Consider the following 25,920-nt stretch of genomic DNA (forward strand, 5'->3'; position numbering starts at 1 on the left):
TCTAGACAATTGAAAAAAATAAAAATTAATTCGTTTTTTTTAAATTGATTTTTTTCACTGCGAAATGGCCCTAATTAAAAATCATTAGTTTATATTTACATGTCGAAATTGAAGAATACATGCACCAAATATTTTATTTGTGTATTTTGATCCGAAATTCGTAACAAGCGTGTTCAAGCCGTGTTAATTAAAAAAATTGGGCTACAATTGCGTATTTAGTCAATGAAAGCTCGTTCAGTTAGTGGACTCAATAACTACAAAACCACAGAATTCGATTCCAACCAAATTCAAATCCACATGTAAATTGTAAATAATCCATGATAATAAAAAATACTCCTACTAATAACTTTACCCAAAAAAATATACTAATAAAAATATATATCTACGCCTAAAACAACAATGCAAACACCACACAACAATAATAGTACATCACAAGTTATGCTACAAATGAAGCCAAAATCATCAATTGAAGCACCAATGCATTGCCCCTCAAAACCTAAGCATGCTTGTCTTCATCGAAACCCGGTGCTCCTGGAGGCGTGTGTGCCTTCGTATAAACACGGTGGCGCCTCTCCCTTCCGTATATGACCCAAAACAGCAGAGACAGCATGACCGCGAGGGCAACCATCACGAGCCCCACATAGATCCACTTGCTATACCTACGCAGTCCGGGACAGTGATCGGCCTCTATGGCTGAGAACGTGTCCCTCACAAAACTACAGTCTTGAACATTAGCCAAGAAAGGACCATACTTAAACAAGCCATAGCTCACATTCACACTAGCAGCCATCTGCGTGTACATGGCCAGCGTCAGACGGCCCTGTGTCGTGCAGATCCCGTTCGACGATGTTTGGCAGACGTAGCCACCTAACACCTGCATTGTTGGTAAAGTTTCAATCTTTTAATCTATTGATCCCAAAATAAGGCTAAAACAGAGTTTTGGTTACCTCAGTGGCATTGCTGAGGTTGGTCTCACCGGGTGCACAAGCACGGCTGGTGAGGTCGGGATTGAACGGATTGCACACGTTTGGCACGGGAGGGCCTGATTGGTTGAAGTACAACGGGAGGAAGTTGGGGACGTTGTTGGCGTTGGAGATGTTGGAGATGACCGTGTTCATCAACGTGACGAGCTGTGATGATACTTCCTTGCTCTTGGTCAAGGTCTCTTGGGCGGTGGCATTGTCCACGCAAGGCAGGATGTCGTCAAGAGCTGTATGAGCAGTCGGGTTCTGGACCCACTGGTTCATTGCTACGCACGTATCCCCTGTCACACTGAAATTAGAAACCAAGTGAGACGATGCAGTGCAAATTAGTTGGCTCAGCTCGTTGTGGATAGGAGAATCGGATAGTTTATACATACTTGTGCAGAAGAAGAAAGATCCCGCACAGTATGAATGTCCCGGTCACAAGAATCCATCCCGCGACCACCAATCTGCAATGATAACGGAACATTAGGCGTATATTGAACTACACTATGAGGGAAGCAAGAACGTAGATGTTCGAAGAAAAAGGCTATTCAGACTCACAGGTAAACAAGGACCTGCATTCCGAAGATTGAAAACACTGAAATGAAACAATCCCGGAGTAAGATCAGAGACGACAAGGTGAAAAGTACGTGAATGTTAACAAGTTCAAGAAAGTACCGAATCCAAGAAACGTTAGAAGAAGCATAACGGCGGAGAGTATGATAAGAGCCAGTCTCCTGCAAGAAAACAGAGCATTCACTATCTATAGCTATTCAAATTTGAAACTAGTTCTAACTTACACATATTGAACGAGATCCTTGATCTTCTGTGAATTGTCCTCGGTTTTAGTCGAGAGGGTGCTGGCCGATGAGTTTATCTTGGTTTGGATGCTATCAATGTCGCCTATGACATTAGGTGGCAGAATCACTTGATCCACGTTGATTTGCTTGGCGGCAGCCAGATATCCCGAGACATTTCTAAGACTCTCGGATGTGGTGTCGGCCTGATAGACGACGTATTCCAAAGTGTTGATAGTGCTGGTGTGGAATTTCCCTTGGCCAGTGTACAAGATGATGCATCCAATGCTGGAGAAGGTAACATTAGACACTAATTTCACCTTCACAATGTGTAACAACAAATGGAGAGAGATAGAGAGAGGTATATACATTGCTGCAATGGTGAAGAAGGTGAGGAGGATGAGAGAGAGGGCATAGGCGACTCGAGAATAGCCATAAGGCGCCTTTCGGCAGCAGCAGAAGTAGAGGCATGTGATGATCAAGCATAACCCGAAGACGACAAACCAGATTGCGCCAACAATGAAGAAGGGGACAGCAGTGTAAGCCACAGACTGTAATCCAACATCAAGTTACTCATATGGTTAAGTAGATAATCTCTTGCTTTTCATACAAGAAAATACTAAGACATTTTTGATATACATATACACTACAGATACACAAAATAGCAAATTTTCTAGAACAAACTCAAGAAAACTAAACCCAAATTGGCCAAGAACATAAAGAAATGAGATTTGGACCACAAACTATTGAACTAACTCATGACAATATGAATCAAATACTCCCAAGAAAGAAAGAAAGAACCAAAATTGGCTAACAACATAATGAATGAGATTTTGAACAGAAATTCTTGAATTAACTCATAACAATATGAAATCAAATTTTCCCATGAAAGAAAACTAAACCCAAACTGGCCAACAACACAGAGAAATGTGATTTGGAACACAGTTTTTTGAACTAACTCATAACAATATGAAATCAAATATCCCCAAGCAAGAAAACTAATCCCAAAGTGGCCAACAACACACTGGAATGAGATTTGGAACACATATTCTTGAACTAACTCACATAAAAACACCCTACAATGAGATTGTCTAACAACAAAAAGTGTAAAGAAAATGAGCTTACACATATTCCTGAACTAAATCATTCCCAAGAAAGAAAACTAATAAAACTCTAATTCTTGCACTATAGCTCTTAACATGGGACACAGATTCTTGAACAACTCTCATAAAAAAGACCCTATAATCAGATTGTGTAACAACAAAAAGTGTAAAGAAAATGAGCTTACACCCCAGTAATGGCGATTACTGATATTCCAGCCTCCTCTGTATTTGCGAAAATCATCAAGAGGGTCTTTCCTCTGAGTCCTCTTCTCAGCCAAAATCAGAGTTGTGTTCACTTGTTCATCACCTGCCAGAAATCTCCCTTTCTCTCTCCCAACCACCGCTGCACAACAAACACAAATTCAAGACTCTTTTTTTTAACACACAAAAACACAGATTATAAAGAAAAATGGTGGGATTGATTAACCTGAAGTCTGCATAGTTGGGAAAAGGGCTTCTTCCCCAAATGCCAATGCAACAAATGCTGCTGCAAGGCATGAGAAAAGAAGCAGAGATCTCAAGCACGCCGCCATTCTTCCCTTTTTTTTTTCTCTCTGTCACTTCAAATTTGAAAATAAAATGCAGCAAACTTCAATAAAATGCAGCAAGTTTGTAAATTTACCAGTGTGCCTGTGTGTTGAATAAGTGACATGTGGCGATTCCACATTTTTCTTCCTTGCATTTTATAATTTCATTTTTCGAATAAAGAAACAACTGCTGGTTTCTGCCTTCATTGCCGCCAATATTGCTAATAATCAACAAATTCTACAGCTTCTTTTACTAATTACGGCATTTAATAACGCCACTTTACATATTAATCAATCAGTTTTAATGAACTGGTTGAAAATTACTTCACTCTATGAGCTAATAATAACTCTACTTTTGACAAAACCCACTTTCGATTCAGTGAAATAAATCTCAAATTTCAGTGCGCATCTCATTAAAGATTGAATTTTAAAATTTGTTGAGTGGAATAAAGAAAAGGTGAATTCTTGAAGGGACAGGGCATCAATCTATATTTTTTGTTCACAAATTTGAATAATTGCGGAAAGCTCTAATTAAATGAGGCATTACCTCACTGATAAATATCTTAGTCAGTGCCTTTTTAGTTGTCGGTAATACTTATAATAAAATAATTATACTTTATTAGTAATTATCGGTAATACAATTGATTATAGCAATTGGAAATAAAAAAGAAAAACAAATAGGATGTATTTACCATGATCGGAAATTTTGGAATTATGGCTTCTACTTTTATCTTCCTCTGTCCATATGAAGTGATTGATTATTTTTTGGCATGCATTTGAAGAGAGTGATAATAAATAATTATAGTGGATAGAAAGGAATAATGTAAATATAACTTTCTTCTATATTATTTTCTTTTTTATTTTTAATTTTTTTTAACTTTAATTATTTATTATCAATTTTATAAATCAACGGCTAAAAAAGAAAATCACTTAAGGTGGGACGGAGAAATATTTAATTTGGTTTGATGGTTGGTATTTTGAATTGCTGTCATCCTTTCATCTTTGAGATTAGATAACTATAATATCATATGTTGGGAATAATTAAAAGTAAATAAAAGAACAAAAGCAATTAGAGTTTGTAAAAGCAGCGTGTAGCATTTCTCCAATTTCGATTAGTTAAATGTATCAATTTGATATTGACAGATTAATTAAATACTCTACCTAAATCATCAATCATAGTACACATCTGTCACACGACTTCGTCACTTAGCAATTTAGATCACATGAGTTGTATTCACCTTATATTTATTTACTTATTGTTTGACTTTAGATACATATAATCAACAAGCATATGTAGTATGGAGTAATGGTAGTCGAAAATTTGAATTCATGCTCTTTACATGAAACAAAATAGTGACCTAAGTCGATTTAACAATGTTTTACAAATCAATACTGATTTAAAGCGTAACTTTTTATTAATGTTTCATCATTTGATGACTTTCAAGCCACAAGAGTCAATAATAAAACATTAATTTTACTTGGAAGTCAATTTTTTCGATTATGAACTCATGAAGACTGGATTGAAGATCTACTAATTCATCGGAAAAATTGTAATAAAACACTTAGGTTTTAGATGACGATTTTTCCTTGATGATTTGTAAGAATATTCAACACTTAGCATTTGCAATTGTTCAAATTAGTGGTTTGAAATCATGACTCAATGGGAATGGGTAGTTAAATGTTTCATACAAAATTAAACCCAATTGGGCCTGTCTGTTAATTTGTAAGCATTTTGGATCATGAAATAAAAAAGTATTCAGAATAATGGAGTATAAAATATACTCAAATTTTATTGGGCTTTGTTTTGGACCTAACTAGGGATCCAGGTATGGTATAAAATGTTTAAATATCCAAATCGCTTCGCATCTTCACTATCGGCTGCTCCGGACTAGGGTTTATTGCTGCTGCCGCCCTCCACACACAAACACACACACACGTACACACTTTGATAGCTCGCAGCCATGGCGGAACAGGTAAATCCTTGTATCCACAGCTCGCCTGCTACCGCTTTCTATTTCTCGTCGTTGTTTGTGACTAATTCGATTGTGATTTGAATCGATTTGCAGACCGAGAAGGCCTTTTTGAAGCAGCCTAAGGTGTTTCTCTGGTGAGTTTTTTGTTTCCGTAGTGTTAGATTTGTTAAAAGTTGCGCGTTTATTTACTGTGCTTGGTTTGAAGCTGAATGCGATATCCTCTTGTTTCTGCATATGTTGTTTTTGTTATGATTTGTAGAGCAGAGTATCACTATTCTATGTACGTGGGATTCGAATTAGTTTACTTTTAATGAGTTATGAGATGCGTTGTGTTTGATTACATAATCGTTTGATTGTAGCTCGAAGAAGACAGGGAAGGGTAAGGCCCCAGGAAAGGGAGGAAACCGTTACTTCAAGAGCATCGGACTCGGATTCAAAACTCCACGAGAGGCTTCTGAAGGTTGTTTTTCTAATTTACTTTTGTACTGGAACACTCATTTTGTTCTTATACTTATGATGTATTTCCCTTGTTAATCCCCTGTGTTTCTGCATTTTATTTTTTGTAATTGATTCTGTAGTGTTATTTTGATATATTTGAAATGTGTAGGTAATCGTTATAGATTTGTTTTTAATTGTTGGTATATTTTAGAGAGTTTGTGATGTTGGATATCTATGTTATGGAGCTTTTGATTATGTATTTGATGTGTATATGGTAATCTTGCTTTCAAGTGCTTGTGTTACTTTGTTTTTGTTTCTTGTTATTCCTCTGAATGACTATCAATCTGTTTCATTTTTACTTGGAACTGAATACCATGGTGTTATTTATCTGATTATGTTGGTTTTCTTACTCTATTACTGTTTTAATTAGTTTCCTTCTACGCTTTTGTTAAATCTGTTTCCATCCGCACAACCTGATAATCTTATACTTGTATTTTTGTTGCTATTGCTATCTATACTCAAATCATCTAATATTTGTTCAGGCACATACATTGATAAGAAGTGCCCTTTCACTGGTAATGTTTCCATCAGAGGACGCATCCTTGCTGGAACTTGCCACAGTGCAAAGATGATGAGAACAATCATCGTGAGACGTAACTACCTGCACTGGGTGAAGAAGTACCAGAGGTGTGATATTTGCTTTTGTATAAGATGCTTCCATTGTTCTGGTTTTTAGTTTGTTTTGTCTGAGTGCTTTACTTGGGTTGGACTTAGGTATGAGAAGAGGCACTCAAACATCCCAGCACATATCTCACCATGCTTCCGTGTGAAGGAAGGCGACCATGTCACCATCGGTCAATGCAGGCTAGTACCACAAACAAATTATCAATTTTTTATGTTATTAGACATCCAGAATATGGAATTAACAAGCTTCTGTGTTTTTTGCAGGCCACTTTCCAAAACCGTGAGGTTTAATGTTCTTAAGGTGATTCCAGCAGGTTCTTCTGGACTTGGGAAGAAGGCTTTTACAGCTATGTGAGTTAGGCGATAAAACATTTGTTGTTTAGTTTGAACTTTTTTTGGATGGATGGATGGATGGATGGATTTTGAGTTTATATTGTTTCTGTTGGAATATTATCATTGACCTCGCTTTGATATCTACTACTAATGTTTATCTACTTCCATTTTTGTGTACGTTTTCCAATTGATCTTGAGATTGTTACCTGATTTCATATTTATTATTGATTAAATCTCTATTTAACTAATGTCTTAGACTTGTTTGATTGGTTAAATTGTGATTTCTATAGTCTATATTTGTATGATTGTTGTATCTATCATAAATGTTTGCCAATTTAGTTTGGTGTGGTGAAAGTTGTATTTTCTGCTAGAAACAAATATTGGTTATATATTTACCTGGTCCGATTGTATGGCGTTTGTCGGAGAAAGCAAGTTTAAATAAAATGTCAAAAGTAATGTTGTCGGCCTTAAAGTTACTTTATTCCTTCTGCCTATGAATTCAACCCACACAGATTACTTTTATTACACGAAATAATCTGTGTTTAAGCCTCTAAAAAATGGGCTAATATATATCTGGGGGAAAATTACCCTATATTTCAATGTACATTACGGCACAGGGGGGAGTTCTGATAGGACTAATCGTCAGCTTGTGACCAAACTGAATAGTCTAACTCATTAGGCCACCCGCAACGTGTCACGCAGGTGGCCGTATTCCGTCACGAAGGAACGAGACGGCGGCGTGACGCGTTGCGGCGCCCCGTCTCGTCCCCAGCCTGTTCCGTGTTCCGTCACGGCGTGACGAATGGCGAGGCGTCTCGCTACGCGCCGAGGCGATGTGGCGTGCCCCGACGCCATTCGTGACGTCCACTCGCCGGCCCGCGAGTGGGCATTGTCACGCTGACACAATAAATTATTTTTTTTAAATTTGAATTTAAAAAAAATTAAAAATTAAAAAGTGGAAAACGGTAATATTACCGTTTATAGCCGTTTTTTACTCTATAAATACTTCTAATTCATCCTCATTTCACACACAACTACACATCTATTCTTCCCAAATCATCTCTATTTCCTCTCTAATTTTCATCTAACATCTCAACACAAAATGTCCGGCGACGGAAACTCCGGCGGGTGGAATCTCAACGCGTTCGGCGACTGGGAGAGCATGTACAACACATTGGGTGGTTCCGGTTCGTCGGCGCCGGGGGTACCAACCATCCAATTTTGACGTGGATGCATACGCCCGTCCCTCCGCCCTGCGGTATTCGCACGGATTATCCCAGATTCGGGAGGATTATTCCGTTGAACCCACTCCAGAAGAAGGCCGAGGCGGTGGAAGCTCCAGGGCGGAGGCGGACGAGGAGGAGGAGGATCTAGGCCGGCATCCGTACGGCCCCAAAGAAACGCTGGCGGTGTACAACGCCTGGATCAACGTCTTGTACGATCCCATCGTCGAGAATCAACAACCCCGGAAGTGTTTATGGGAAAAGGTCACCGATGCCTACCACCAGATTAAACCGAATGGGTCCCGCCGCCGCACATATAAGATGCTCCGCGCTCACTTTGACCGAGTCGACAGAGAGGTCAAATGATTTTGCGCCATCCACAAGAATGAAGCGGCTCATTACCAAAGCGGAGCCACGGGAGCCGACATTTTGAGGTCGACTTTGCAGGTCTACTTCGACGACACCAACAAACAATTCAAATATGTCGATGTTTGGGAGGTCGTCAAGGACGAGGAAAGGTGGGCCGGTGTTGTGCGGTCCAACACGGGCTCGACCTCGAAGCGCACGAAGCACACGACGAGTGGCCAATACTCGTCTGGTGAGAGCGGTTTGGGCAGCGGGCCACAAGAGTTTGCCTCGCAGGAGGTTAAGACCCCGGCAGACGATGTCGGGGGGTCTTCCCGTGGGCGACGTCGGCCGCAAGGGAGAAATGCGGCGAAGGCGGTTAGAGGGAGGAGGGGCCGAGCCGAATCAAGCCAGGCGGGCTCGGGCTCGGGGGGACCCCCAACTCCCTTATGACCATGTACATGACCGCCACAATGGCGGACACTTCCCTCATCACGCCCGCCCAATACCAAGTCTGGTTTAACGGAATTATGTTTATGGCAGCACAACTTGGCATTCCGCCTCCTCACGGGTTCAGTGCACCTCCACCGCCTTCGGGGATGATTCGCCGGCGGAGTAGTATTTTTTATTTTCTATAAAATTGTATTTTAAATTATGTCATTTTTATTTTTTTAGGATTTTAATTATGTCTTTTTTTATTTTTTTGAATTTTAAGTTGTATTTTTATTTTATGTTGTAATTTTATTTTATTTTTAATGAAACGTGTTTTTTTAATTGAATTTGGTTGGAAATAAAAGTAAAAAATGAAATTGAATGAATAGTAATTTAAGGGACGATTAAGGGACGAAGGGTTGTAGGTTCCGTCCCTTAGTTAAGGGATGGAGTAAAAAAGTACAGTGAGTCCTGTGAATAGTAATTTAAGGGACAGTTCATGGACGATTTAGTGACAGCATCGTGGATGGCTTTACTCATGTTGTATTATATGAATGATTCATAACGTGTGATTTTGGACTTTTTGTGTAGTCATTGTGTAAGTGCATCTACTACTAGCCACCTCCACTACCGTCTGTCATATCTACCTCTTCGCATCTTGTACCTCTGCCTCCACGGCTCCACCCTTTTGAAACGTTGTCGTCCTCGTCCCTCCACGTCTAGCACTGTTTCGTCCCTCCCTTCTCCATTTCAAACTTATGTTTCCCTTATATTCTTCTTCCCTAGGCATGAGTATTATTTTTTCGATTAAAGTTAATTGATTCTTATTTCTTTTAAAATCATCACAAGGTAAATGAATCATTATTTTTTGTTAAAAATCAAATATTGTAATTTATTTTCTCTCTATTTACCACTCCATCTCTTTTTAAAGTAGTACTACTACTACTAAAAGAAAGAAGTAATTTAACACGAGAAGCATGTAACACTAGATTCTACCAACGTGATTTTGGGCCGAGCGCGAAGGCCCAATTAAGTGCTGTGACTGCACCGGTGGCAGACTAGTGGGTCCCGCGGTCCTGTCACGTTTGTCCTTTAAAATATTACCACTCGAACCATTGGCCTCACATCTCATCCAACGGTCACGATCACGCAGTGTAGCTCACGCGCCGTCGTCCAACGCCTATCGCTTCTGTTCCGAGGTAGTGTTATGTATGTCTCTGTATCTATCTCTCTCAGCTCACGGAGTTGGAAGGGTTTAGTTTAGCTCTCGTGTTGCTACTTCCGTCGACGATTCATGGAGAGGAGCCTGCATTCGCCGGCAGATATGGAGGACACGTGGCGGAGACAGCTGTGGCGACAGTCCGAGCTTCCTCCTCCGCCCTCCTCATTGCTCGATTCTCGTGCTCAGGTCTCTTCCTTTCGCTTTATTAGCTTCTATTTTGCTTGCATGTAGTGTGGAATCCGGTTAGAATTGTGCACGTTGCAGCTTGCGGTGTTTGATTTTTTGTGGATGTTTTGCATGTGACCTAATTTTGGTTTGTGGCTGATTTAATGGAGTTCCGCCCAGTTGTAATTTTCAGCATAACTTGCCCCTTTTTGTGCGAGTTCGTTTCGTTGTGCTGCAAATGATGACAGATGGAGTTCATCTGGAATTTCTACCGACTCTTTTTGTCTACAATGTGGATATTTGGCCTTCTATAGATAGTTTAGTTGAACTTCTGTGGATTTCTTGTCTTGTAGCTAGTATGGCTATTTATTGAACCTAATAAAAACAATTTGGAACCCTGGTTATGAATGTTGTTTGTGAAATTTAGTGCTTCTGAATACCCGTATCAAATATCTCCCATTAACTTCGCCTCTCCAATAGCTCTCTGATGCAGATTGTCGTCTTTATATGCAATTGCTGCAAGAATCTATGCCGTTAACTGGTGGAATGACCCGGGATCATATGCCATCTAACATGCATGGTGTCGACAACGTGGGGTATGCTGATCTCGGAGCTTCATTCTTATCTCTGATCTCAGGTCCAACGGCTCATGTGCCCTGTGATCAGCAGCATTTATTTGATCCAAATACATTACCGGTCTCCAATCCACATCCTCCAAGTGATGGGGCTGCCAATGGACTTTCCAAGGGAAGCATAGTTTCGGGCTTGCCTGGTTTCTCATGGCCACACAGATTGGACTTGCCAAATTTGACTTCGGGATCGTTTTTTCAACCTTCTACTTCGTCTAATGCTGATTCAAACTGTAGAAACAATTATGAGATACTTCAAGCTGCAAGCTTGGATGTTCGAAAATCACAGACGGTAGCATGCCAGAACTCTCATGAGAAAGGCAAAGTAAATTGTTTATACCCTCCGACTGGGAGTAACACTAGCAGTAAGATACTAGAGAAGTATCCCCTCATAACAGCTTCCCAGAAATTTCCGGTAGACAACAATGCATCTGTTTGTTCCCCGTACAATCCTTCCAACAGTTTTTTTCGCGTTTCATGTTGTGGCATCAGTAAGTTTCTCACACTCTTTTTGACTGAATATATTGTGGTTTCATTCCATTTTGACGTAGTCTAACCCCTTTATTGATTTCAATAGGTGGAAGCTTACTTCTCAGTGATACTGGACTTCTTGGAGTTGTTTGCACATGCCATGGTCTGTGCATGTCAATCTCCAAATTCTTAGAGGTAATAATATCTTCTTTTACAATGTTCCTGCCATTTTGCTTATGATGTGCATCCTGTAATCCTTGATTATGTTAGTAAATGTCTAAATATTTGTTCATGTGGAAAAGTATTTGAAAGTGAGATCATGCATCAGCATTCAGGTTCTTGTGATGCTGACCCTGGGAATGCAGTTTTTATGGATAATGGAGAGACTATAGCTCACTGGTGGAAGGTCTTCTCATCCAAAATCAGGGTATGTTTGTTTTTACTGGATCATCTGCAGGGCAGGGTGTGTGAGGGGAAAGTGTGTAGAGAGACTTGAATATATTGCTGTACAATTTATTTGTTATTCTGTTGTTTTTAACATACTATTTGATAGAGTTTATGCCTAGAATTTGAAGAGTCCTGATGCCAAAATATTGTTGATTGCTTATTAGATTAGAGTATTGGAAGGGCCCAGAGGATGGGATTGGCCTGAAGGAATTTCAGTGACGTCGGGTTTGACAGATCATCCTATTTCCAGCCTGTCAAACAGTTCCATCACGTTGAATCAAGTAGACTCTTGTAGAGCTTCAGCAAGCTATGAGCAGAAAAGTCGCGGTGTCATAAATTCGAAGGAAAATCATAGTTGCAGGAACATTGTTGATGAATATCTATACCGTGGAACAGATAGACCGTCAAGAGATAGCGGAAATTCTTTTTTCAAAAACTTCATGAGCAATTCTCACCAAACTCAACATTTGCATGGACTGCTAAACTCGACTTCTGTACATTCAGAGAAAGCTTCTCAGCCTGTTGTGCCCTCGCTTAATTTAAAAACATCATGCAGTGGCTTCAGTGATGGTTCAAAAAACAGTTTAATTGTTGAGAAACCGGGAGTTTCCTCTAGTATTGAATTGAGACTTGGGCAGCCGTCACAGAAAAGCCTGACATTGAATATGAAACATCAACTTGCTGTCGGGTCTAATCTACATGGCATACATGAGGAGGCCTCAAATGTGTTTTGCCAGGATAAGCTGCTTCAGACAAGTATGTTGCTGTAATTTTACATTCTCACTATCACATATAAATGCTTTTCCCATCCCAAAACTATGTGTATAATTTGCTTCTAACTCAATGTAATGCAGAAGCCAATAAATGGCAAGGTAGTGGACCGACTCATCAGTTTGCAAATATTAATTCTAGTCCTGCCGGAAAAAGGAGGCCAACTCATTTGGAGCATTCACATGGTGTGAGAGGAGGCTATGCTGCAACAGCCAATTGCTGGAAAGATTCATCAAATATTAGCTTGCAAACAACAACCAACTTAAGTTCTAAGTTGCAAACAAACAACCCCGAGACAAAGTGTCAATTCAGGAACATTTACGAGAATAGCAGTTGCAGGCATGCCTATGAGAATGAAAGAGACAAAATTTATCTTCCATATAGTTCACCGGCTAGTACCATCAAGGAATTGGGTATGGATGTGTCGAATGGCCCAAGCAAAATGAATGAGGACAAAGTAGTGGAATATGCTTTGGATGGCTTGGTTGGTGCAGCCAAATCACATACTGAAGTCTCAGGGGAACTTAAGGGAAAGGCAAGAAGTTTTAACTTAGTTCTGGGGGAGAACTCCTCAGCTTTTCTAGGGAAAAACCTTGATTCCCACCATGTATCTACCATGCCTACTGATAAATCACATGGTAGAAAATTCTCAAACAATTACTTGAAGATCTCTTCGCTTTCTGATATTACCCACTTCAGTTATAATAATCTCAAACCTATCCAAAATCCAATGGTTTCTGAAGAGATACCTCAGGGGCCCACCACCAAAAATTCAGCGTTTGTCCACAATCCAGTTCCAACATTGCCAAAAGAAAACAGTAGTCTAATAAGAAAAGGTTTGCAGTACAAGAGTGTGGAAATGCCTGGTGCATGGAACATGTTTGATTTATCTGGCAGAGACAATGGCCCACCTGTGAGAGGTGTCCAAGAACATGAGATTGCAAAAAACCCTTGTGTACAGTCTCCTATGACAATCGCTCCATCAACATCACAGGATTCTACACAATTACGTGATTCTTTGAGTATAATAAAATTTCCAGAAACCGGAGACAGGTCAAGGTTGCCTGGCTATTGGATGGGCTATAATTGTGAGAGATTTTGTACAAAAGGTAAACATATCGTATCTCAAGCGCATATTCCGGCATTTTTTTAAGTTCTTAAGATGTATTTATACATGTTGCTGCCTGACTTCTACCACAAAGCATTAGTAAGCATGTCTGGCATTTTACGGCTATTTAAATTTGAATAATCCTATATATCTTATAATTCGACCAGGAAGATCTCAGTACGCAGAAAATTCAGTACTTCCTCACATGGAGCAGCTTTATTTATGGTAATTGTAACTGCTGACCTTCCCTTTTTCCTGCTTATATTAATGTACCATGAAACCTCATATTATTCTAGATCTAGCTGCGGTGTGGGGCTGAAGTGATGGCTCTATAACAATAGACTTGTAAACTATACTTATAGAAGTATATTCTGAAGGGAGATGCTACTATTTTCAAACCGCACGTTCCTATATTTTGTTTCTCTCTTCTGATTTACTTTACTTTCTCATCACAATAAAATTCGAACCAGGGGATCTGAATGCAACATTACTCGCAGCAAGAAAGAGCACTCCTCACAAGGTTTACCATATGCCTCTGTACCTGAAAAGTGCAGCCCTACTAACCAAGAAAATTATTTGGCTGGGCAGTATGACTTGAATGATGATAACTTTGGTATTATGGCAAAAGGAGATAGAAGTGGATTAGCTACAACAAGCTCACTTCACTCGAAGTTGAAGACAAACTTTTGTTTTCTGGAGACAACTAAATCTTTTGATAAAGCTAAAAGTTCTGTGGTACCAAACACGAAGAGTGCTGAATCTTATTATTTTCAGTGGAGAGACGTGCCCAAAAAAGGAACAGGGAATTGCAGTTTGACTGGTAAAGAACGGGAAGTTGTTTCGCACAGTCCTTTGGGATGCCCTGCTGCTGATGTTTCTAAGTCGCTTGCTGAATTTACTCCAATTGTGGTTCCCGTGAAGGAGCATGAAATAACTAATATCTCTTCTGGATGTTCTGCTCCTGATGTGACCCAGTCTTCCAGTGAGGTTAACAAGAAAGAGTCTCCCACTACTGAAGTTAGGAATATCAGGTTTGCTGATAGTCTAGTTCTGGATAATGGATCGGGAAATGTCAGAAGCTGTTCATCTGATGATGCACTTGATTCAGAATCCGGTCCTGAATTCTTTGAATCTGTGTCCAAGATCAACTCGACCAAGAGCAAACCATTCAACCTAGTTCCTAGGAAGGAATCTCTTAGTCTAGTTGAAGAGATCAGAGTCCAAAATTCATTGCAATTAAAAATGCCACCATACAAGATCAAAAGAAGTTACACCTTTCATGAAGACAGTGATTGCTTACAGAATTTTGAGTTAGCTCCTAAAAAGAAGAGGAAAACAGTTAAATGGATGAAGCTGGATGTCTCTGGAAACTCCTCCATTGATAACAAAACCCCAAAGTGCTCTGAAGAAGTTGGACAGAATGCTAATTCATTCTCAGACATGCTGATACAACATAAAGGTGATCAACAACAAAGTCCTAGCAGCTGTGCAGAGTATGTTGAGCAAAGTGACAAGCAGAGAAATTCTGCTTTTCCTGCTGCCACATGGATCTCCCGTGGAAAAGACTTCAACGAAGTTCATCAACATGAACATCAGCAGCAATGGAACACATGTAAAAGTTTGGTGGTTAATGCCACTTTAAGAGCTTCTGAAGTGTTGAGAAAGAAAAGGTTAAGACTAAATGATGATTCTTCCAGACCTATAGAAACTCGAGAAAAATTTTGTAGTGGTGCTGCATTGACTGGAAAATGGACATCTTTAGGTGGCTCTAAATCTCTCAGTAAATCCAGCTTTGAGAAACGGATTGTCAGGCCAACAGTTTGTGGGAAGTACGGAATTATTTCTAATGGAAATCCATCAAAGCCAACTAAAATTGTTCCCTTGAGAGTGGTTCTCAAGACTGCTGCGTCTCTAGTAGATAAAAGCAGCAGAAAAGCTGACAACTATAAGAAACTCAAATCCACATCGGTAAAAGAAAAGATGAGGGTTAGACATGTAAATGAAACAGTTTTGGGCAAGAAAGTTCAGAAGAGTCAAGTGAATAAGTGTGGATCTCACAGTTCACAATCTATTGAACTGGAATCTAGCGACTGGAGTGATGAATTAGACACAGCATCCTGCTCTGAAACTGATGGAAGTGATTATCCGTCATCATATGCTTTGCAGAATGGCATCAAACATAGTTCTGCCGACAGCAAATCCAAGGATAAGCTGAAAACAAAGTTCAAGGAAGGTCGTAAGCGAAGCCTTCATGATCTCTTATTCAAGGGTACTTGTTCTGAGATTTTAAATATTTCTGTGCATCAGGAATTTTAGTTGCGAAGTTTGTGGGCAAATCCATAGTGAAGTTCCAAAAATGTTCTTTGTTGGCAGGGACAAATTTATGATTCTACCAAAATAGAACTTGCAATTAGTTCTTTCTAGTCCTGAGTTTGATATTACGGATGATTACTTGATATTTTTATTGCATAGCTTCATATTTTACGATACAGATGTTTTCAATGATTTTCTGCCAGGAAATAGTTCCAGCGTTGTAAACAAAGTGGTGGAAACAACTAGCAGATGTTGCGGAGTGGTGATGAAAAATGCTGTGGATGGTAGAGCTCAAACAAGTGAAACGAACAATGCACTGAGGTGAGAACTCTAGAGCATTCTTAAACCATGCCCTTAACTTTTACTGTGCTGATACCTCAATACCCTTAGTGACCTCTAACTGTGGAATGATATAGATGCTCAGAGAAACACCTACCTGAAAACTCAGATATGTTTGGTTGTGTTTGCGGGGGATCAAACAAAGATGAACACAGTCAATTACTACAGTGCAATAGGTTTTTACTTAAGGTACATGCTGCTGCTTTATTTTGTTTTACTCAATTGTATCTTCTTAACATCTTGTGTATCGAAACCATTGGTATTTTGAACTTGTGGAAAGCACTTGCAAAACCCTTGAGATGTAAAACACTCTAGATTTCAGTAGAAATTAGCATAATGAGATAATGCTTTATGTGGCAGTAGCTTGAAATGTGTTCTAATTACCAGGAATCAAATCATATACGAGTAACTGTTTATAACCGATGGAAACTTAATTTAGCACTTATGAGTTGTAACAGCCTGAAGTGTAAATATGTGGTTCTGATTAGGGGCTTCGAGATGAGGGTGAAGCTGTTGACAATAAGAATGTTAGCTTTCATCAGAGATGCATGCCTTATGCGACATCTCATGTGATAATACCTGACAGTGACAGTGAAAGCCTTCAAACTGGAGAGAGGTTCAGCTGTGCTCGAACTGAGGTATCCAGCTCATGAAATTACTTATCAGACATCAGGAATTTTTTAAGCTTTAGTGATTTATGTGATAGGTTTACAAGGGTTGTAAACGAGAAGGATTTTTTCACAATCGTTCTCGTGACACAAATCGAAGTGGTGGTTGCCTTGTTCCTCAAGAGCAACTCAATGCATGGCAGCACATAAATCGACAGAAGCCACAGAGAAAAGGGCCTCCAATGCTGCTAAGTTGCAATGTTGAATCTGACTGTCGGGTGAGTTTCTTTGGTACTGGTGGACCAGATACTAGTCTTATAAGATGTTTCTACTCTTATCAGTTCATAATCTATGACGTTATACTTCTCTGTTTGCAGAAGGCTTACACTCGGTATAAACAATCAAAAAGTTGGAAACAGTTGGTGGTGTATAAATCAGGCATACATGCTTTGGGTCTATACACGTCACAGTTCATCTCTTGTGGGGCCATGGTCTGACCTTGCAGTGTATCACTGTCTCTTAGTTTGGAATTAGATGTTGAAGATCTTAAAAGTTCAATCTGAGTTGTTTTCTCCCTAGGTTGTGGAGTACGTAGGCGAAATAGTGGGGCTGCGCGTGGCAGACAGAAGGGAGAGTGAATATCACTCCGGAAAGAAGCTGCAGCATAAGAGTGCATGTTATTTCTTCAAGATAGATAAAGAGCACATAATCGATGCTACTCGCAAGGGTGGTATTGCTCGGTTCGTGAACCACTCATGTGAGGTAATTATCACATCATGAATATTTTGTATAGAGCAGTGTTTTCATGTAGACATCAAAGGTTTTTATGTTCTTCAACTGCGCTATACAATCAAATACTGAAATATAGTAGTAATATTTAGGAATATTAATTCTGACTTTGTCGATGTTGCTTGTGCAGCCAAACTGCGTTGCCAAAGTTATATCTGTGAGGACAGAAAAGAAGGTAATGTCTGCCTGCACTATTAAGTCTTGATTCGATGTTGTTCCCCTGTTTAACAAAACCTCATGTATTGCAAACAGGTTGTGTTTTTTGCCGAAAGAGACATATATCCCGGAGAGGAGATAACCTACGACTACCATTTCAACCACGAAGACGAAGGCGAAAAAATTCCTTGCTACTGTAATTCCAAGAGCTGCAGGCGTTATCTCAACTGAGACACAGACAAAATCTACGACTACCATTTTTGTGTAATGTGCAAGCTGTAGCGTACATATATGTTAGCAAATTATCCAACTTTTTTGGGTTGAAATTTGAAACATATTATTCCTCATCAACGATTTACAAGCCGCAGGAGCATAATTCCCAGTTGAAAAAAGTTGATGTGTGTTGATACATTAAAACAGAGGATATACATGTTTGTTATCTGATGATGACTCTAGTCTTTAGGAACCCCAATTTGGAATATTTGCAGTGGCTTCATTCACCATCTTCACCAATGTCACCTGCCATGAATTATACCCAAACTTGTGTTCACATATGCATATCCCACACAAAATTGCACACATATATTAATATATCATAGAGGTTATACCACACTCTCTGGGACACCGGGTGGTGGTAGGGAAAGGTTTCTTGGAGGCCAGTCGTAGTATGATCTCTTGTCAAATCTCCACTCTCCTATCTTTCCGGGTGTCATCTTACCCTGAAAAGGATTGAAGTAAATTGAGAACCAATATGCAACAAAGACCTAATGCTGGCTTAAGAAGATGTATCATATACCTGTAAATCGTAATCGCATCCGTATGTGTAATGGATTATGTAAGACTTCCCAATCGCCGTGTCCCAAGGGGGCTGTAGAGAATTAATCAAGATGGTCAACTTTATTGGTCATTAATTAGTACTACCTCTATCTATAAGACTATATCTAATAGTTTTTTTTTTTCATTTTTGCTTACTCTGATATGGGGTGGAGTCTATTTTCCATGCGTATATTCTTAGTAAGTTGTTACGTATATCAAGATGAGCTACTTTTATGCATCCATGAAGAAAAGGAGATGAAGATCATAAGAAAGCAACAGCATACCACATGCCCCACAAATTCCTCTGCTATCTAAACTATAGAAGACGTTATTTTTAAAGAAACTGAGAAGAAATGACAGTAAAACTAGCCCACCTGAATCATGAAGTCCTTGTGCAATATGTTACCAACATCATGAAGAGCAGACGCAACGGCATATGCATACCTACATTCACAAGTAAACAACTTAGTTAGACATCAAAATGTTTATTAATCAGTGTTGTTAGGTGTTTATGGGGCAGAGAGGTAAAAATCTGAGGTGTGGGGCGATGGGAGAGACGAGGCCTCGCCTTGTGCTTGTTAATCTCAGTTAAGCTGGAAAGAAGCTTACATCTCAAGTACCCATCCAAAAGCTTTATCTGCTTCCGGGTCTTTCTTCATGGCCAACGACACATTCATCCAAGTCGGGGCTATCTTTTTCAGAGCATCCTAACACACAATAACTCGGTCGACATAACTTTCCAACTTGTAGGAGTGCAAGAAATAGGGCAGAAAGCTTAAGATACCTTCCGTAAAATGACTGGGGAATTCCCAATCGGGTCGATGTTAGTAATTGGTCCTCTATCCTCGGGGAAGAACTTGCGCAGGATCTTCTCGAATTTCTTAGGCTCAATGTAGAAGAAAGGGAAGGCGGCTGCAAGGCCGTCTCTGGACAAGTTCGGGATTGGCTTGACCAGAAGGTGGTCCGGCTCCGACATAAATATGTAGCTGCATGATGTAAGGTCACTCCATTAAGTAGCTAAAATCAATATGAGCCTTAAAAGAAAGAAAAAGGAAGTGGTTTCATTTCATACTCTTCTTCAATGTTTGCTTGTTGGAGCCACTGCACAAATGCCCAAGGTCTGTTTAGGACAATGTACCCCTGCCATTAGATTAATAGGAGTCAATTGTGAAGGATTCTTGTTTTTGAATCAAGTTATCCTTTTAGCTATATAAAATGAAAAAAAAAGAAAGCTGAGCTACTTGCTTCAATCAAAGTCACCCAAAAAGATCCCCCAAATTCTATGGGGGGATTATACACAAAAAACAAAATAAGAACAAAACTAGAAAGATAATCTCATGATTCAAGGGCTTCAATCAAAAGTCACCTAATTGAGTAAAAAACCTCCAAATCTAGAATAACAAAAGAAATTATATGAATAAATCTGGAAGAATGAAAACCCACAAATGCAAGGGCTTCAATCAAAAGTCACTCAATTTGAGTAAAAAAAGGACCCCCCAAAATCAAGGCTTATACTGTTATACACAAAAATAAGAACAAAACTAGATGAAAGAAAAATTCCCAAATTCAATGCTTCAATCAGAAGTCACCTAATTGAGTAAAAAATAAATTCAAGGCTTATCAAGAAAACAATAACAAAACTAGAATAAGAAAAGTCGCTCAATTGAGTAAAAACCCCCAAATTCAATGGCTTCAATCGAAAGTCACCCAATTGAATAAAACCCCCAAATTCTAGGGCTTATACACAAAATAAGAACAAAACTAGAAGACAGAAAACCTGGTCCACTCCATCGGGAAGGGGCTGAGCGACAAATGTGGGAATCTCATCCATGAATCGATCGGGCTTGCCGGAATGCAGGACTCTGGTGAATCCCCCCATGTCGGAGCTAGGGTTCCGCAGCTTCTGCTGCTTGAACCAGTAGTACATCACCCTGCACTGCCACGTGTTGTAGACCGAGTCGGAGGCGGTGACGGCGGTGTGGAACAGCCTCCGCCTCCGCCCCTTCCTGGCGGCGTCCGTCGGCATTCTTATGATCGGATCGACCGACGATTCGCCCGGGAATCCCTGCTTGAGCGAGGCATTGGCGGAGATGATGATGTTGTAGGTGATGAGCGCCGTGGAGAAGCTGATCACTGCGGCGAAGAACAGATTCCTACCACCCATTTCTGATTTCTCGGTGATGGATTTGGTGAATTGTTAGGCAGCATTAATCAAATTTTTTTCAGCTCTAACTAACTGATTTGAGTTGACTAATTTGGTTTAGTTGAAATTTTGATTCTTTATTGCCATGTCGTTGCATGTTTGTTTTTTTCTTTGTGAATTATTGAGCTAAGTTGTAAATAGGGATTCTAGCTGCCTAATTTTATTCAACTTTTAGGCTTTTGAATAATTCATGATTCTATTCTATATGGATTGGATCACTTATGAATTGTTAACCGGATTGGTCTATTCGGCCCGGACGACATTTTCGATTTTCAAGCTTCGATAGGCCAAACTGGAACCGGATTATCACCCCCGGTCCAATTCCGCTTCCTATATATATTTTCGAATTGGAAATGGGTAAGTAATTGCCGATTTGGGTACGAAACAAAAATAAATATGGATAAATGGCTAAAAATGTAGTCAGTTTTGAATTAGAACCATTGATTTTTGGTTTTGTAATTGGAACCTTTGTATATCCTGATGGTTCGTTTATGGTTCTGCATGTCTTGAAATGTAATCGGCGCCTCGGTGGTTGCAGTTCGGGACCGGCGGCACCCCTGCCCCTAGACTGGCAAGCTTAAATCCAAATTAGGCTTCAATATGTTTTAGTCAAGTACTACTCCATTTTGTCCTAACTCAAAATGATCAAGGAGAATATTGATCTGCCCAAGAATCATATCATACGAGAATGGGCTAAGAAACTTATTGGGCTCTCATTTGAAAAATAAAGCCCAATTTATCAAGGCTTTGCTACAAGCCCAATTCTACATACTACAGCCTATAAGTGCGAAAATATTTTTCATAAATATTAGAAAATAAAAACAAGTGTGAAAAAAAATGGGAAAAACTAAATGAGAAAAATAAAAAGGGAGAGGTAATTACGTGGGACACAACATCTTTGAATAACGCATGCATCTTTAATTATTTCGATTTGAATTTGACAATTGCCTAATCAAGTTGCCAATTATAAATTTTTTATAACCAAACGTACCCTTTTTCATTCAAATCAACTTACCTTTTCCCTTGATTGTTGGAACCTTTTTTTATAAAAATAATAAATCAAAAGAAAACGAAGAGTGGAGGTGTCGGTCGATCACAGTCCACACACAATATATGTATATATCCATTTAAATTAATAATCTATTGTATATTACAGTAGAGATGCTTAACAAGACAAGATCTACAAGAGAAAACGACAACTAAATTGCATTGCTACAACTTTACAAACATCTCCCATGCATTGAGATGTATAAAATCATGTGTAGATTATACTAGTATTCATAAAGACAATTAAAAAGGCATATTCAAAACTGTGTGTATACCAAGCTTTCATTTCCAAATGAACTTGTACTAAAACATGGTCTTCATCTTTGAGACACGCACCTCCACATCATTTCCCCAGCTCGTGTTTAAACCCTTTAAATTAATATATGTCTCAAAAAATCAGTAAACCCATCCTAGTTCTCAGTTTTACAAGGTTAAAATTAATTAGTGGGAAAATCTTTGAAAACCCTAATAATCTTGGTACCTTTTGCGCTTGCTTTTCAAGGCAGTGGAAGAAGAAGAAGCAGCATTGCTGTGCCAGTTCCTCTTCCTTTGGTTGATGAACCAGTTGTTTATTTGCTTCAGCTGCAGGCCTGTTTCTTGCACCAATCTTGCCTTATCCTCTTCCTAAGAAATCATCAGTTGAGAGTATATGTCAATAGGGGAGCAACAAAATCATGTGTATATATATATATATACTCTCTCCATATGTGATTACACATTTCATTCTGTCATTTTGGTAGGTCTGCTATTGGTTGCCTCATTTCACTTTTAGTATAGATGGTAAATAGATCGGACATTCCATTAATTCATTCGGAAAACTGTCATTAACTTTTGGCCAATCCTACAACTTTCAAACTCCGTGAATTGAACCATAAGCTTACTATGAATCGCGAATGCCCAAGTTTGCGAATGATAAAATTGCAATTTGGGGGTTGCGAGCCCTAGTCGACTTCCACATAGTGGTAAGTTTTGAACTGTAGTAGTGAATACAAGTTGCGAAAGCGCTAAATTCAGACTTCAGTTGAGCAAATTAAGAGAACAAAACTCAACATGATTAAAATGATGAAAAGGGTGTCGTTTTAAGTCTACCTAGGCGATAACGTTGTGAAAAAATGGCGTTTTGTCCACGTCGAAAATCCATGCAACCACCAATTTCACAATTTTTTTTTATTATTATTATCATGGGGCAATTGCAAACCGTAGTAAAGTTATGGTTTATTTCGCATGATAAAAGTTATGATATAGGCCAAAAGTTATACGGAGTAATTTAAATGACAATTTTCTCTAATTCATTCTACTCATTTTAATTTTCATTCTAAAAGTGAGACTCACGTTTCACAAACATTTTCCATCCACATTCCTTCATGTTACTTATAAAAGTAAGACGTGTAATTGCGCATGGAGGAAGTTGATAATAAACTTACAGTGGGATATGGCCATTTAGAATGCGACTGCCACCAAGCTTTCAACACCGAGGTTGTATCACCGGGGAGCTTTCCGGCGCGTCTCTTCCGTAGAATTTCCTCCCTAATGTCCACAATCTTGTCCTTGTAGCCCTATTGCACAAGCCAATATTAATTTGAAATATTTTTATGATAATGATAGTAATAGAATCAAGATGGTATATATGATGATATGATACATTTTTGAGCTCATGCTTAAGCTCCTGGCGCACACGCTCCATGAGTGATCTTTCTGATTCTGTTGGGATCAAAGGGCCAAACCCCATGCTGTCATTCCCATCTTCAAACAGGTTTACATCACTATCTACAGGCTCATCATCGTCATCGGACATCGTCGCCCCCGTCCCTTCTCCCGGTGAAACTCCTGCATGCATTTGAGGCTAACGTTCAATTCTGATTTTGCACATCAACTTTAAAATAAGCCTATAAACTATTACTACTACTAAATTTTTGATTTATTCTTATTTTGCAACCAACCAAAATTCTGAGGGCGACATGACTTGATGGCTTGCTTAAATGGCGTTGTCAAGTGTGAATGAGAACGACATCACATTATATGAATCGAATCGATCATATGTCATGCTAGATTAAATAATTTCATAGTAGCATTTTAAATTAGGGTTTAGATTAAGAAAGAATAAGATTAAATGGAGGAAACGAGAAATGAAGAAGAAGATGAAATGAAGTGCTACAAAAAATGAAATTATTTAATTTAATACAATACGAGTACATTTATTTAATTTAATTTCCATGTCTACAGTGTGACTTGTAAACTCATGGAGTACTATTAAGCTACTATGCCAGCTCGAGAATCTTGATTGATTGAAAAATCAAAACCAATCGATAGTTCAAAAATTTATAAGCTAATTTTGAAAATGATTTACAAAACTCCAAACTCAATTCTTGATTAGTTGCAAAATAAGAACATATCAATTGTTCAACAATTAAGAAGCAAAATTTCAAATTCAAAACTAAAATTTAGCTAAATTTTAAGAATCTACGTATAATTATCTCTAAATTTAACTATAATAGTAATTAAATTGAGATTAATTACCAGTTAAGCTTTGCAAGGACTGCTCGATCTCCCAACACGCCATAACCGCCTCCATCGCATGAACACGCACATGCTGCTGCAGTTGCTCTTTGAACGAACACAGCAGCACCACATAATGCGTCTGTGTACACACACAAATCAAATTCAAAACAAAGATCATGCTGATTTTCGCTAGATCAAACAATAATCCTAATTTCTGAGCTCGAAATTGGGGCTTTTGCTGCGATCGGTTGATTAACCCTCCCAATTTTGAAATTAAACAAACCATACCATGAACTGATCGAGCTCCTTATCATCCGCGGCGGCATGGCCGACGGCGGAGTATTTCTCCACCACTTGCTGCGACTGCGCCAGCTGCGCGTCGATCCTCGGCAGCTGATCCACCGGCGTCGCAATGCGCAGGCACGCCACATGCGCCGACAGCAGCTGCTCGTAGAGCGGGTGAGCCAATATCTCCGCCTTGCAACGCCAATTCACCACTCCTTCAACGCCTCCCTCGCTTCTCCCGCCGTTGTTGTTATTATGATTAAAATCCGCCGATTCATGAGAAATCGCCGCCGCGATAATCGAATCGCCGGAGACCTCGCTGAAGTTCCGCTGCAGAATCGATCGGGAGAGCCACTGGTTGTTGGCGGCGGGGGAGGACGAGCCCGAGTTCGTCTGCAGATTGAGGAAATTTCCATCGGAGAAGTGATTAGGCGGGCGGAGAATAGCGCTGTTGAGCCAGCTCGGGGGGCGGTGGTGGTGCTGCTCGGTCGTCGGAATTGGGGAATTATCCGGTAAATGATTGTCGCCGAAATGGTGGAGAGCCATTTCCTGCGACAAATGATCCATCGTCGGTTAAATTGGGAGAATTGTTGATTTGATTTGATGGAGGAGATGAACGAGAAGGATGATGGAAACAGCGCGCGCTCTATGACTAAAGTAAGAGAGCGAGTTTAGAGAGAGAGAAAGGTGGAGTTGTTTTCTAGTGTTTTTGTAGAAGAAGAAAATACAAAAAAATTGCATCATTTGCCTTGCACGGATTTGAAAAAATATGATAAAAGAAAAAGGTAGTTCGTTGATTGCTAGAGTATTTTCGATGTCATGTACCACAATAGTTAATCATTTATATACTATATCTTATTGACTTGAATAAGTCATAGTAGTACTAGTCTCCTAACGACAATTAATAGTTACTCATTTTTTTTATATGTCCATAAAAGATTAATCATTTCCTATTTTTTATAATGAGACTCATTATCGTCCTCCTCTTTTTGAAAAAAATTGTTAATGCTTCGATGTTTTTCGTAGGTTATGTGAACAATAGTCTTCTTTTTCTTTATTGAAGTGATTTGTTTCTTCGAGTTATGTAGTATTTCAATTTCTATTTTGGGTACATCAAATTAGAATGTGTAAAGTTGAGGATCAAATTATTAGCAATTGATTTAGCTATGCTTAATAAAAGTTATTGTGTTAGAATATTTTTGTGACTTTCGATAAAATCAGCAGTATAATAC

The 25,920-nt window shown here is 39.2% G+C and overlaps 5 protein-coding genes across 7 annotated transcripts; 2 read left to right on the top strand and 3 right to left on the bottom strand.

Moving 5' to 3' along the window:
• Positions 1 to 251: 251 nt before the first annotated feature.
• On the bottom strand, positions 252 to 3,886 carry LOC121752908. 2 transcript variants are annotated; one of them, XM_042148002.1, is made up of 10 exons: positions 3,488 to 3,886; positions 3,293 to 3,419; positions 3,051 to 3,208; positions 2,132 to 2,313; positions 1,766 to 2,050; positions 1,644 to 1,702; positions 1,527 to 1,563; positions 1,361 to 1,432; positions 948 to 1,272; positions 252 to 874 (listed from the first exon to the last, which is right to left on the bottom strand). In XM_042148002.1, exons 1-10 carry the CDS (start codon positions 3,545 to 3,547, stop codon positions 497 to 499), a joined length of 1,683 nt encoding a protein of 560 aa, XP_042003936.1. In that variant the 5' UTR covers positions 3,548 to 3,886; the 3' UTR covers positions 252 to 496. The 2 variants fall into 2 exon arrangements, with proteins under 2 accessions (XP_042003936.1, XP_042003937.1); XM_042148003.1 differs by having other exon boundaries at positions 3,293 to 3,425; positions 3,488 to 3,885.
• A 1,346-nt stretch (positions 3,887 to 5,232) lies between these two features.
• Positions 5,233 to 6,981, top strand: LOC121753389 (40S ribosomal protein S11-like). Its single transcript, XM_042148679.1, has 6 exons — positions 5,233 to 5,365; positions 5,459 to 5,499; positions 5,725 to 5,825; positions 6,346 to 6,490; positions 6,578 to 6,667; positions 6,752 to 6,981. The coding sequence occupies exons 1-6, from the start codon at positions 5,354 to 5,356 to the stop codon at positions 6,840 to 6,842; spliced, it is 480 nt and encodes a 159-aa protein (XP_042004613.1). The 5' UTR covers positions 5,233 to 5,353; the 3' UTR covers positions 6,843 to 6,981.
• Positions 6,982 to 9,778: 2,797 nt separating this feature from the next.
• On the top strand, positions 9,779 to 18,189 carry LOC121750095. 2 transcript variants are annotated; one of them, XM_042144552.1, is made up of 16 exons: positions 9,779 to 10,228; positions 10,688 to 11,327; positions 11,414 to 11,502; positions 11,636 to 11,734; positions 11,919 to 12,510; positions 12,609 to 13,634; positions 13,801 to 13,858; positions 14,104 to 15,902; positions 16,150 to 16,267; positions 16,363 to 16,474; positions 16,774 to 16,923; positions 16,992 to 17,171; positions 17,271 to 17,384; positions 17,473 to 17,655; positions 17,813 to 17,857; positions 17,935 to 18,189. In XM_042144552.1, the coding sequence occupies exons 1-16, from the start codon at positions 10,115 to 10,117 to the stop codon at positions 18,067 to 18,069; spliced, it is 5,454 nt and encodes a 1,817-aa protein (XP_042000486.1). In that variant the 5' UTR covers positions 9,779 to 10,114; the 3' UTR covers positions 18,070 to 18,189. The 2 variants fall into 2 exon arrangements, with proteins under 2 accessions (XP_042000486.1, XP_042000487.1); XM_042144553.1 differs by lacking the exon at positions 9,779 to 10,228 and having other exon boundaries at positions 11,186 to 11,327; positions 11,643 to 11,734.
• LOC121750096 (hydroxyproline O-arabinosyltransferase 1-like) lies at positions 18,131 to 20,976 on the bottom strand. Its single transcript, XM_042144554.1, has 8 exons — positions 20,432 to 20,976; positions 19,727 to 19,794; positions 19,439 to 19,640; positions 19,264 to 19,361; positions 19,029 to 19,098; positions 18,635 to 18,706; positions 18,447 to 18,557; positions 18,131 to 18,357 (listed from the first exon to the last, which is right to left on the bottom strand). The coding sequence occupies exons 1-8, from the start codon at positions 20,816 to 20,818 to the stop codon at positions 18,298 to 18,300; spliced, it is 1,068 nt and encodes a 355-aa protein (XP_042000488.1). The 5' UTR covers positions 20,819 to 20,976; the 3' UTR covers positions 18,131 to 18,297.
• A 993-nt stretch (positions 20,977 to 21,969) lies between these two features.
• LOC121752959 (homeobox protein knotted-1-like 3) lies at positions 21,970 to 25,503 on the bottom strand. Its single transcript, XM_042148069.1, has 6 exons — positions 24,692 to 25,503; positions 24,422 to 24,542; positions 23,547 to 23,731; positions 23,329 to 23,460; positions 22,386 to 22,528; positions 21,970 to 22,273 (listed from the first exon to the last, which is right to left on the bottom strand). The coding sequence occupies exons 1-6, from the start codon at positions 25,253 to 25,255 to the stop codon at positions 22,267 to 22,269; spliced, it is 1,152 nt and encodes a 383-aa protein (XP_042004003.1). The 5' UTR covers positions 25,256 to 25,503; the 3' UTR covers positions 21,970 to 22,266.
• Positions 25,504 to 25,920: the final 417 nt, after the last annotated feature.

This window comes from Salvia splendens, chromosome 10 (genome assembly GCF_004379255.2).
Source record: "Salvia splendens isolate huo1 chromosome 10, SspV2, whole genome shotgun sequence".
Lineage (NCBI taxonomy): Eukaryota > Viridiplantae > Streptophyta > Magnoliopsida > Lamiales > Lamiaceae > Salvia > Salvia splendens.

Bases quoted from the DNA above. Each gene is read 5' to 3' on its own strand.
- LOC121752908 (XM_042148002.1), bottom strand. From the start codon at position 3,547: ATGCAAGGAAGAAAAATGTGGAATCGCCACATGTCACTTATTCAACAC. The intron at 3,209-3,292 runs GTTAATCAATCC...TTTGTTGTGCAG, and splicing joins CCCAACTATGCAGACTTCAG to CGGTGGTTGGGAGAGAGAAA. The intron at 2,051-2,131 runs GTATATACCTCT...TACCTTCTCCAG, and splicing joins TTCTTCACCATTGCAGCAAT to CATTGGATGCATCATCTTGT.
- LOC121753389 (XM_042148679.1), top strand. The intron at 6,491-6,577 runs GTGTGATATTTG...GGTTGGACTTAG, and splicing joins TGGGTGAAGAAGTACCAGAG to GTATGAGAAGAGGCACTCAA. The intron at 6,668-6,751 runs GCTAGTACCACA...TGTTTTTTGCAG, and splicing joins GTCACCATCGGTCAATGCAG to GCCACTTTCCAAAACCGTGA.
- LOC121750095 (XM_042144552.1), top strand. From the start codon at position 10,115: ATGGAGAGGAGCCTGCATTCGCCGGCAGATATGGAGGACACGTGGCGG. The intron at 13,635-13,800 runs GTAAACATATCG...TAATTCGACCAG, and splicing joins TGAGAGATTTTGTACAAAAG to GAAGATCTCAGTACGCAGAA. The intron at 13,859-14,103 runs GTAATTGTAACT...AATTCGAACCAG, and splicing joins ATGGAGCAGCTTTATTTATG to GGGATCTGAATGCAACATTA.
- LOC121750096 (XM_042144554.1), bottom strand. From the start codon at position 20,818: ATGGGTGGTAGGAATCTGTTCTTCGCCGCAGTGATCAGCTTCTCCACG. The intron at 19,795-20,431 runs GTTTTCTGTCTT...ATCTAATGGCAG, and splicing joins TTCCCGATGGAGTGGACCAG to GGGTACATTGTCCTAAACAG. The intron at 18,707-19,028 runs GTGGGCTAGTTT...AATTCTCTACAG, and splicing joins ACAAGGACTTCATGATTCAG to CCCCCTTGGGACACGGCGAT.
- LOC121752959 (XM_042148069.1), bottom strand. From the start codon at position 25,255: ATGGATCATTTGTCGCAGGAAATGGCTCTCCACCATTTCGGCGACAAT. The intron at 24,543-24,691 runs GTATGGTTTGTT...GTGTGTACACAG, and splicing joins AGGAGCTCGATCAGTTCATG to ACGCATTATGTGGTGCTGCT. The intron at 22,529-23,328 runs GTAAGTTTATTA...ATGATTTCTTAG, and splicing joins CTAAATGGCCATATCCCACT to GAAGAGGATAAGGCAAGATT.